The sequence below is a fragment of the Calidris pugnax genome, unplaced genomic scaffold (assembly GCF_001431845.1).
Source record: "Calidris pugnax isolate Ruff unplaced genomic scaffold, ASM143184v1 scaffold45, whole genome shotgun sequence".
Classification (NCBI taxonomy): domain Eukaryota; kingdom Metazoa; phylum Chordata; class Aves; order Charadriiformes; family Scolopacidae; genus Calidris; species Calidris pugnax.
This window is the reverse complement of record NW_015090764.1, coordinates 1,532,987-1,544,811: the sequence shown is the minus strand read 5'-3', so window position 1 is coordinate 1,544,811 and position 11,825 is coordinate 1,532,987. Positions and strand designations below refer to the sequence as shown.

Here is an 11,825-nt window from a genome sequence, read left to right as displayed (position 1 = left end):
TGTTCGCCCCGGGGGGAGGGATAGGAAGGGGCTGCGGGGGGCCCCGGGGACACCGGTTGGACCCGGGAACTGGTGGAGTTGTAAGAGCAGGTTTTCCGGAGCGAAGCACGTTGTTGTTGTTCTCCCGCGGCGCCTCTCGGGTCTTGCTGGGAAAGTTCCAAAATGAAATATACCGTGTTCAAAATGAAATCCAAAGGCAAGCTAGTCAATTTCACTCCAACGGGCTGCAAACGTTCGGCAAAACATTCAAGTTATGCCCAATTCTCTCAAAGAGAGTGGGATTTAGGCACTGAGTGTTTAAGCAAACTAGAATAGCTGTAAATATACGCTCCTTTTTGTCGTCGCGATGGTTTTTTTTTTGTATCTTTATGTTCATTTTGGAGGTGACAGACACATTTTACCCGAGGAGACCTGGGAAGGGCATGTTCCACGTGAATATTTAGCTTTATGTGTTTAACGTTGATACAGAAAATCTGAAAAGGAACTAACTGGAACTTCTAACCTGTGGATGCGTAGTTTGTGAAGCACTTTTCCATAGAGAAGAAAGAGAAGAGCTTTACAGGGTATTGGATATTTGCTGAGAACGTTTTGGGACGGGGGGGTGAAGCAATGCCCAATTATTAACCAGGGGGCATGGCTCAGGTGGAGCTGCATTTGAATGGTGGCCCACCAGTTGTGGCGAGGTTGTGGGGCTGAGCAAGTCTTCAAATGCAGCCAGGACACGGCACAGGGCTCTGCGGGTGAAGGGGTCGGTGCTGGGTGGCCCCCTCTTGGTGCAAAAATCCTCTCTCTGCCCTCTCCAGATCTGGACACTCGCTGCCAGCCCTGGTATAGGTGAGCATGTTGCTGATTTTTTTTGTATCTTCAGTAAAAGCAATTAAGTAGTCAACTTGTGCCACGGGTACCATCTATTTTTAGTCTGTTTTCACCTTTTTTGCTCCTTTGTTTTCTCTTACCTGTGTTCACTCAGTTGGGGTGATGAAAGTACATGACCATTTAATTGCTTTAAAATTATTTGTGTCCGTTAGCAATGCCACAGATCCCTGGGCTTTAAACAGGAGACCTTTAAATCAAACTAGTTTTGTTAGTTTCCTTTTTATGTGACTTCTCAGTACTGTAGAGGCACTATTCTGAGTCTTTGAAAGAACCTACAGCTCATTTTCACTGAAATAATAATGTTCTTTTCAGCAGCGTAATTGTCTTTGGAATGGGGTGGTTTGAAAAAGACAAGGGACTTAATTTCCAAGTGGCGTTTCGTAAGTTTCATGCCTAGGTGTATTTTAGTGTCATAAAAACGATCTTAAAGTGAAACTGTTACCAAAATTTGTAAAGTCTAACAATTTCACAAGTGCATTTCACTGTCAAGCCAGAGATTTACCTAATGATGGTAGTAGAGCTGGGGAGGAGTGAACTGGGTTTTGTTTCGCCTCGGGCAAAAGCAGATACGTTACTTTTTGAATTTGGGCTGCAGAGTTCTCACTGCTTGTAGTGAGAGCTTGTAGTTCCTGCTTGTAGCGTGAGCAGGATTTGGGTCTTTAATACCTTGATGTGTCTGCAGAGCCGGGGAGTTATGAAAGTGCTGTGTGTCTTCAGACCTTAACGTGAGGAGGGAGGACAGCGTGGCTCCGGTTCTGTGAAGATTCAGCTGTGATTTAACAGCTTTGTGTGACTGAACATGCTCAGAGCTGTTACCTGTTCTTACATCTTGGCAGGATCGAGTTCTCAGTCCATCTCCTGGAACTTACAGGGGTTTTTTTCAGTAAAGCCTTCTCTCTCTGCAGAAGCTGGCTTGTTTGAGAAGCTGCTGTCGCCCACAGAAATAAGTGTAGAGGCTGTAGATAGTTGAGGAGCCAGACAATTTTTGTTTTCAGGGTCTAGATCAGTGTTATTAAAGCAAGCAGTACATCTGGAATGGTTAGTGGTACATGAATGTTGGCTCGGTGCTCAGCTGGATGCCGTGTTAGAAACTAAAGAGAACATAAAATGCAGAGGTTTGGTCAGACTGGCGCGTTCCATTTGCAGCATTGGAAGCAAAAGGCTTCTGTGAGGAGATCTCTGAGAAAGTCTATGTTCTATTTGGCCCCAGACAATGCTGAAATTAATTTAAATATGAATAATGAATTTCAGCCTGCTGAGAACAGGCTGAGCTTATGTCTAATTCAGTGCAATGTTGAGTTACCGGCTGATTGCAAAACACCAGTGGAACTCATGACGTTGGGACTGGGCTACGAGGGGCTGGAAGTGCCTTGGTAAATGGACTTGAATGGGGCTTCATGGATAATTTACTGCTTTTGAATGGAGTTGTACAAACAAGATGTTTGAGTCAAGTTGTTTGAGCGTGGCTTTGGGGATCAGGAGCCTTGGCGTTGGTTTGGTGCTTTCTCCTGGGGAGTTTGAGTGAAACGGTTCACGGCCTGTTCCTCTGTTTCCCTCTCTGCTTAGGAAAAAAAAAAGGCCTTGCAGCTTGCTTATTAATGTATAAATTAGTGAAATTAGAAAAAGGTTTTCTTCATTAAGAAAAGGCTGAAGTTAGATTGGCTGTATCCCAGATTCTTCAGCGCTGAGGATTGTGCCAACAGTAAATCCGTCTGGATGAAATTTTCTAGGAGTGATCTGATGCCAGGATAAATATACCCCTAAATATTTTCTTCATCTTCATATGCACAAACAAAATGTGATTATACTTAGTGCTGTCTGAGCTAAAAGTCCGGCCCAAGCACTTCAGGTAAAGAAATCTTCCTATAAGGTATAGTTTCTGCACGTCACAGATAGGTATGTAAACTTTACAGTCAGCTTCCCCTTCTCTTTCTCTAGCCTCAAAAAAGAGAGATTGATCCACCCCTTTAATGCCTACGTTGGCCAGATATTTGTGGCTTTTCAGTCATAAAATGGTGAAATACATCTCTGTAAAATGAACTGCCCGTGGCCCCAGTGAAACTGGAGTTTGTGGGAGTAATGATGTCAACACGGGGTTTGATCTAAATAATTCAGTCAGTTACATGCATGGTAAAAGTGCATAAGCCAGTTGGATCAGTTTTTAATTCTCAGTTACTGATGAAAAGGAAGAGCGTGGTGTTTAAGGATTGCACTCTCTATAAATTCCTTGTCTGTGCTCTAATTAAAACCACCATCATGTCCTGTTTGTGTTAGAACATGGTCCAGTTTGCCTTGTGTACCGGATGGAAGCCGTCATGTTCATGTCAAACCAATTACACTGCATCCCTGTACTTGGCATGAGATGGCTATAATTAGCAGGGACTGATGAGGTTTTCCCAGCAGTTTGGGATGTCAAAGTGGCCTGAGAGTTACGGGTGTCAAACCAGTCCTTTCTGCACAGCGAGGTCCCTGTTGGGAGAACGGGGCTCCGAGACAATCGTCACCTCATCTCCTCTGTGTCTGTGTTGCTGTAGCACAGTTTGCTTTACAGGTGAACTACTGTTTTTTTTTTTCATGTAAAAATATGGTGTGTCAGCTGTGTCGTCCAGCCACCAGTTAGTTTTTCATGGGGCTTCTGATTATCATTGGGATTTAATTCTGACCCTCAACGCAACTGAAATTGACCAGCAGATTCAGAAGATCAGAGCTGACAGAGAAAAAATCAGACAGAAGGAGATAGCACTGGCAGAAAGCAGAGTTTCTTTTAGAAACAGAACTAAAAATATCTGTGGGATGATCAGGTGTGTGCTAAACATGTTGCTCAGGAGCTGCCAGGACGATGGACTGGCAGGAGGTGCCACGGCTTGGCCTGAACGTCGCAGGTTCCATTGCATTTACTCTGTGACTCGAGGCAAGCGAACGGGTCTGGATTGTACCTATGGGTTTCTTCACGTTATTCTTCTTCATAATAATAATAATAATATTTACTTGTTAATTTTTTTCTTTTCCAGTTCGTTTTGGAAGTGGATAACTGATCAGATTGCAAGAATAACAAGAGGTTAGTGCATTCCTAACTTCATAATGATGTGATTTCCAGCGGTGTGTAGTTATCATGTAAGGGCATCAGTCGGGCAGAGCAGGGCGTATCAAATGTTTGTTCCCCATCCCTTTGTGCTGTGAGGTGCTCCTTTGTTTTCTCCATCTGTCGTGCTCATTCTCAGTCCCAGCATTTGGTAGATCAGCTCTGATTCCTACAAGAATCCTAAGAAACATGAGATCTTCCAAAGAAATGTGACAGGTAATGTGTCTTACACCTGGCAAAGGCTGGGAAAAGGGCATTTTTGACCAATCAAACCCACCATTTGAGTAGCAGTAAGTAACCCTACATGTGGGACTTATCACAATGAGTCCCAGCATTCAGATGCTGTCGAAATATAAATTTTTAATCACAGAATGGCTGAGGTTGGAAGGGCTTCTGGAGACTGTCTAGGGAATTGATAGTCTTAAGCAGGGTCAGCTGGAGCAGGTTGCCCATGTCCAGTCAGGTTTTAGGTGTCACCAAGAACTGACTAACCAACCAAAGCGTAATAGTTAAACAAAAATTTTGGATTTCTAATCATGCATTTGTATGTGGTTTTTTGTGGTGTGTTTTTTTTTTTCTTTAAGTGACTACTGTAGCTCTGTCTAAACCAGCAGGTTCTGCAACAGATCAGAGTGACCAGGTGCTTTGATCCCATAGTCCTTGTGCAAACAGAAAAGTCAATGATTATAGCAGAAGTAGCTGTTCTTGATCCCGGGCTGCTCTCTGGGTTCAGCTATGGTGTTTTAACATTGCGTTTCCTATCAGAAGTGAACCTTGCTTTGTCCTCTTCTTTGTCCTGCCAGAGCAGGTTTTAACCTCAGGTTTTAGCATTTTGCTTTCTTTTGCCCCTGTTTCCTATCAGAAGTGAACCTTGCTTTGTCTTCTTTGTCCTGCAACAGCAGGTTTTAACCTCAGGTTTTGGCATTTTGCTTTCTTTTGCCCCGTACAGTGCTGAGAGCCCAATTTGTCGGAGCCATGGAAGAGTCTTCCCAACCCTCTAAACCCCTGGAGATGAACCCTCACTCTCGCTTTATCATTGGCTCTGTGTCGGAGGATAACTCAGAAGATGAGACGAGCTCCTTGGTGAAACTGGATATGCTGGAAGAGAAGGAGAGGTCTTTGTCACCTGCATCTGTCTGCTCGGATTCCCTTTCGGATCTAGGACTTTCTAACGCTCAGGATGGCCCAGCAAGCCATATGAGGTATGGATAAATCAGCTCTCACATTCAGTCTTCACCCTTTTTACCCCGTCCATTCCAAAGACAATCCAAAGATTCGACTTTATATCTGCATTTGGCTTCAGATGTTTTTGTTGAGCGTCTTTGGGCATTCTGTTTCTAAATGACCTCTTGTATGTTTATCTGCATCAAAACCTTCTCTTTTCCATTGGTTTTAATGAAATATTTGTGCTGTCATTCCTTAAGCACCCTTTGGACACCTCGGCTGTTGAGTGTTACCCTGGGCTTGCTTGTACTGCCCGTCTCTTGCCGTGGTGTTCAGAAAACTGAAATGTGCTGATCGAGATCGTTAGAGTTTCCACTTGTGCATGTCTTTTAGATGGCTCATGTTTGTTGAGAGCAAGGATGTGATTTGTGTATTTAGTCTTTGTATGGGATTTGCTGCTTTATGTGTAGCCAAAGAACTGGCAGATCCCTGGGTAGGATCAATGACTCCATATTGCTTGGGATGGTTTGTGTTTTTTTGTTTTGGAGAGAGGAAATTTTGTCGATAGTCAAAGATGAACAATCCCTCACTACCTTTACTTTGTTGCTTTTGAAGAAGTGGTTGGTTCCAAAAAGGCTTCTGGCTTTTACTGACCAGCAGTAGGTGTTGGTACAACCAGCTGATCCTTTCGGCTTGTTCTGTTCTGTTGCTTTCTTTGCTTGTGCAGATTCAGGAATTTTCATGCGTCCTTTTACTGGTGGTTCCCTGCCCACTCTGGGGAGACAACCTCTGAAAACAAATTGTAGCAGACTCTTCAGGTTGGGGCAGAAGGGGGATAGTGGTCCATACTTGACAGAGTCATTCAGGACACGTTTAGCCAGCTGGCAGGAATAGAGGTAAAATCTTAACACAAATCTAAAGGGGGTTACCTTTCCAAGCACTGCCAGTTATAACAATTTGGCAGCACGAAAGGTTAATTTTGAGGCAGGAAAAGATCTAGCCCTGTAACTATATATATATATTTTAGGAAGAGAAGAAACTGAATGAACACACAGCTGTTAGTGTGGAAACAGACAAGAGGAGAGCAAGAAAATCAGGCAACTTCTCGGGCAGAGCCTGGCATCAGAGAGCCAGGTCTAACGCAATCCCTGGGCGACCTTGGGCACCTCTGTTGCAACTTGCTTGCTTTGGCTCTCTCTTTTTGAGGGTGCTTGACTTTCAGTTGAATTGGAGAGAAATGCCAATTCAAATAATTAAAAAAAAAAAAGTTACAGCATTATAAGCTGTTTTTCTAAGATAAAGCATTGAAATAGTTTTCCAGGATGGTAGCCCCTTTCATCAAAACATTTCCAAATAATGTTTACAGATGGAGAAACTGAGACAAGTTCAACAACTTGCCTGAAGTCACGCTGTGACAGTGAATTAGTGGGACACAGGTATTCTTCTTTCCAGCTTCCTTTTGGTGATCACAAAGGTACAATGGTTTCTGAAGTGACAAAGATAAATTCACGGGGAGTTCTGTACAGTTCAGCCACTGCCTCAAACAAGGTGCAGGTCCAAGGGAGCGTATCTTTTGGAAGAAGTTGCCAAAAGTCTTTCCATTTGCTGGTTAGTTTCACCCAGGAAATTTTGGTCTGATAAAGACAGAGATAGCTTATATGTGAGGTGAGGGGCTTTGCTGCAGAGAAGTCCTTCTCAGGGAACAGTTATGTCTAAAATCCAGAATTTATTCAGCTGAGGATAGGTTTGTGAGTGTGCCTGGAGGAACAGGTGCTGCTGCTTCCCTTGTGCTTTGAGACCTCTAAAAACAGCCATCACGTTGCCAGTTCCTGAAGTGCAGGTGTCTCAGTTTGGTGTTTGGTGTATGTCAGTGCCTGGGGTTTGCAGGTCTCCTCTCTGGGCTGGAAAACGTTGCTGAGAGCCTTATCATCCACCAGGGCTGGGATGTGGGATCGATACACCCCGACCCGGCCATGGGCAGCCCCGGTGCCAACTCCTGTTTCTTCACTCGAGCACGCGGAGCGTGTGTGCGCCCTGTTCTTCCATCTATCACCTTATTGATCTCGTTAAGTGTTTATGCTGTTGCTAAAGACAGCCTTGCTGGGACAGGTTGTACGCCATAGGCTTCCATACCACCGGGGATCTATGAAGACCTTTGATTGTGCCACTTGGCTGCTACTTTATAGGATTGAGAAATCCACGCTCTGATAATGAACTTTAAATTGGTGCGTGGAACAGCAGCACTAAACAGAAATGGTGTGTTGGAAGAGCAACCCTGCAGACTAAAACCTTCTGATTCTTTCCTTGCTTGCAGCTCTACTCTTTATTTAAAGAGTATCAGTAACAAAAATTATGTAAATGCCCTCCTCACTCTGTTAGTTGTAACATCTAACATGGGAACAAGTGTCCTTGAAGAAAACACTCTACTTGTGTACACTTTACATCAACAAAATTTACTCTTGGTTGTATTTTGCACCATTAGATAATAAAGCCAAGAGTATGATTTTTTTTTCTTGAATCTTTGTGCTTCCTGGCATAATGGTGTTGTCTTTGAATTGAGGAATTTCCAACTTCCAGCCAAAGGCAGTGGTCCTATTTTTGCTTGTAGTGTAGTGATTTCAGACAGTCACTGTGCTCCTTTCTCAAGTTCCAGTGGTAAATTAAGTAACTCCTCTATAAATGCCACTTGAGACATACTTTCGGTCTGTTTGTTTTGTTTTAATAAATTGTTCTTGACCATTGCTAAATTTAATTCCTAGCTTCAAAGGTGGTATCTTGTATCAAATTGTTGTTTAAAATAGAATAAATCCTGCACGTCTTCTGGTATTTATACATCAGGGCTCTGGTTTCATAAGCGACGAAAGGGCTGTACGGCGACACCTGACAATCCACTTGCATCAACTGAAAGCCAAATTTTTGGAAGCAGCTCAGCTGTTACCTCTGACGTTAAGCCCACAGAGACTTTAGCCCTTAGCACCTAACAGTGTTTGCACTTCTCAGTAAATAGTCTCTATAAATTATTGAGATGTTTTAAGAAGAACTGATCACCTATTAAAGGAATTTTGGAAGAATGCCTCGGTTTGACTGGGGACAGCAGTGTGTTGAGTGTGCCCAGCCTGGCAGCGGGACAGGGCCCTGCTTAGAAACCAGTTGTGAAGTGATTGCACGGAGAACTAAAAGTAATAAAAGGATCCTTTTGAGCTTTTTCTGAATTAAAAAAAAAAAAAAATTCCTTTCCAACTGTTTGTGGTTGGGAGGTTACACTGTGGGGCATTGATCTTGTAAAATGGTAAGTGCTGCTGTGATTTTATGGACACAAGTACCAGCATCTCCAGTGTCAGCAGGGCTGCTGCTCCTGTGGCCGTGTGCGGGACTGGCCCAGCTGCATCCACGAGGATTTCTCCTTTGCTGAACTGATTCCTTCCCCTTCCCTGCTCCTGCTCCTGCTCTGCTCTCTGTGCTCTCAGTTACCATGGTGCTGCCGAGGTTTTGCTGCATCTCGGGGACCAGAAGGCCGTTAATGAAACCGGAATTGCCGCTTGCTGAGACATCATCGTCCTTTGCATACCATCCGTTGCTGTTGGCTCAGCAGACGGGGGAGAGCGATGCTGTTGTTGAGTGTTCCTGCAAATTGTTGAGATTGTGCTGTGCATCCTCGAGGAAACCCTGCCAAAAGCAAGGATTTAGTTCCTTTTTGGTGCCACTACGGCCAGTGAGTGATGTTGCGGTTTTTATTTTGGACTTCATCCACCTGGAGTGAAAAGTTGAATTTTTTTCCTGTATCTGTTGAAGAAGAGGAAGGTTGTAAGGTGTTCTGGCTTCCCAGCTGTTTCTGGTTTTACGGATAATCTGTGAATTATAACTTTTTTCTACTCTATTGAGTCAACAAATGCACTTTAAAGGGCTTTTCGTCTGCATACCTCTCAAAAGTAGCTTTCTTCTTATTTTGCTGTAACATATTTTACTCCCTCTGACCTCAGTTAACGTGGGAAACATCTCTGTGTTCAGTAAGTTGTAGGGAGATCTTGCAAAGATTGGCTGAGGATACCACAGCAGTGACAGTGTCTCCTACTTGCTTATGTATCTGATATTTCTAATTGGAAAGATAGGGAATCCCTGTTGGAATACTTTAGGGCCCCCTCCTGTATTTTCTGGAATGCCCTCACTTTTTGCCCAGCTCGGGGCAGGCAGCAAGGATGGTTCTTGAATCTGTATCGTGACTCTGTAAGAAGAGTCGCTGAGAAATGGGCTGCACAGAGCTTTCTGTAAAGGGTTCTCTCACACCAGGCAAAACCTCTTTCAGTGATAAATTCTATGCAAAACTCCCCCCCCCTCCTAGTTCTGGGTATTAAAAAAAGATGTGTTTTCTCTTTCATGCAGACCAGATCCCGTTCAACACTTGGAACTTTGTCAAAGTGGGCTGGGAAGGCTCCTTGCCAAAGGTTTCAATCCTCTCTGCTTGCACTTGGAACTTTGTCAAAGTGGGCTGGGAGGGCACCTTGCCAAAGGTTTCCATCCTCTGCTCAAGGATGGTTCTTGAATCTGTATCGTGACTCTGTAAGAAGAGTCGCTGAGAAATGGGCTGCACAGAGCTTTCTGTAAAGGGTTCTCTCACACCAGGCAAAACCTCTTTCAGTGATAAATTCTATGCAAAACTCCCCCCCCCTCCTAGTTCTGGGTATTAAAAAAAGATGTGTTTTCTCTTTCATGCAGACCAGATCCCGTTCAACACTTGGAACTTTGTCAAAGTGGGCTGGGAAGGCTCCTTGCCAAAGGTTTCAATCCTCTCTGCTTGGTTGCAGAACTATGACTGTTGTTGTTGTTAACTGGTATCTTGGTGGCAGGGCTTGACCTGGAGTGTGTTAGGCTGTTACTGCAGGAACCTGGGGGATTTTGTACTTTGTGAGGATGTAAAAGTAAAGATCTTTCAACAAACTTTGTGGTTTTAGGCACTGGAGTACGGATATCAATTAAATTTAAATTGGCTGTTTATTTGGATTGATTTGTGAGGATGTAAAAGTAAAGATCTTTCAATACTTTGTGGTTTTAGGCACTGGAGTGCAAATATCAATTCAATTTAAATTTGGCTGTTTATTTGGATTGACGTTTGGATTCACTGGGTATTTTTGAGGGGTGAAAATTTGGTGCTGTGGGTCTAAGTGGGAAGGATGTGACAAAGAAATGGGTCTGAAAGATAAATTTGAAGGAGAAGGGAGGGGTTTGAGTGCTGAATACCTTGGAATGAGCAGCTGGAGAGAGAACGGGGCTTGGGCTTTGTTGAAGAGCCTCAGGAGTGGTTTTAATTGTAGTACGTAGGAGTGTGTGATCCAGAGGAGCTCAGTGAGCTTTAAATCCTCAGGTTCCCTCCCGTAATAACAGCTGTGATGTGTCTTTGGGACTGGCAGGGATTTGGTGTGTGCATCCTGGGGGTATGGGCCAGTTTCGAACGCGTACGGCATGGCTGATAAAATCCAGATGTGTGGCTTGGGAAGAGAAAATACCTGACTAACAAATGTCTTGACGCTTAAAATCTTGCATCTATTGCAGCTGTTGGTACTTTGTTATTTGAGAGGGATCCTGGCAGCTTGTGCCAGTTTGGGCTCTGTAGTTTTGGAACCAAAGTAACTGCTTTAGGCTGAAGACCTGCCTCGAGAAAGTGAAGTTATTTAGCCAGGGAGCAGGAAAAGGGCTGTTGGCTGGTTTTTTTGTGCTGCATCCTTTATTTATAATTTCCTGAAATCCTTAGGCTCAATCCTTTGTCAGAGCTGTGTCTGATTTTGTTCTGGTTTATAGGCTGCAGCACTGGTTTCTGGCAGTGTCTGCGTTCAAAGCCAACTGCTCTGTCTCTTTAAACTCGCAGGGAAAAGCTGTCTTTGAGTCCGTGGGGATGGCAGCCTCCCGCTGCCCCTTACCCACGCCGAGTAAACCACTTACTCCAGCTGCAGAACTGGGGATTGCTGGGCTGGGCTAGCTATGTGCCTGCTCTTTCTCTCTGCCTTTTTTTGTGAAACAGTTTGCAGGGGCAGATCTGAAACCGGAGCAGATCATTCGGAGGCTTCAAGTGGCTTGGGTCTCACCTCCTGGATCAAATCCCTGTCCCCATCAGTGCTTACATATTTACAAACCATAAAGCTCACATGGATGCTGAGAGCTGCCCTCCCTGCACCCCCCTTACAGGCCTAATCTGGAGGGGGGGAAAAAAACCCTCCTTTCTCTGTATGTGTGTGTGTGTGTGTGTGTGAGAGCTGCAGTCTCCTTAAAGCTGCCTTTCCAACAAGCTGGCTAATGCATCCCTGCCTTTGGAATAAACTGCTACGTCACCGGGAGCGCTGGGCATGTTACAGTGCTGGGATGGATGCGGGCTCCTGGCTGCGATGTGCGTCAGGTATGTGTCCGCAACAAAGCCTTTTTTTCTTTTTTTTTTTTTTTTTTTGGGAGGCCAGAAGAGAGGAGAACTGCGCAGGCTTTCCTTTTGTCTGAGGGCAGGCCTAGGGGATGGCTTTCCGAGGGAATTTGCCAAAGCGTTATGTTTAGGAAAGGAGCTTTGTAGTGTGTGTGTGTGTGTGATGGTAAGTATCGCATCAGAAGAACGACACAGCCTCCTGGAGCTTGTTTTCCTAGGGATGTCGCAGGAAATGGTGTCCATGGGTTTCGTAGCAGGGAATTCAGCTGGCAGAAGGCACCGTGAATGTTTTTAACCAAT

General features: G+C 44.4%; 1 protein-coding gene across 1 annotated transcript in view; it reads left to right on the top strand.

Moving 5' to 3' along the window:
• Positions 1–716: 716 nt before the first annotated feature.
• ACACA (acetyl-CoA carboxylase alpha) overlaps positions 717–11,825 on the top strand; it is a 138,337-nt gene continuing 127,228 nt past the window's right edge. Inside the window, exons 1-3 of the mRNA XM_014959434.1 lie at positions 717–834; positions 3,888–3,934; positions 4,908–5,160. Of these exons, the coding sequence (XP_014814920.1) occupies positions 4,934–5,160 (227 nt within the window). The 5' untranslated portion in view covers positions 717–834; positions 3,888–3,934; positions 4,908–4,933. The remainder of the gene's footprint in view (positions 835–3,887; positions 3,935–4,907; positions 5,161–11,825) is intronic.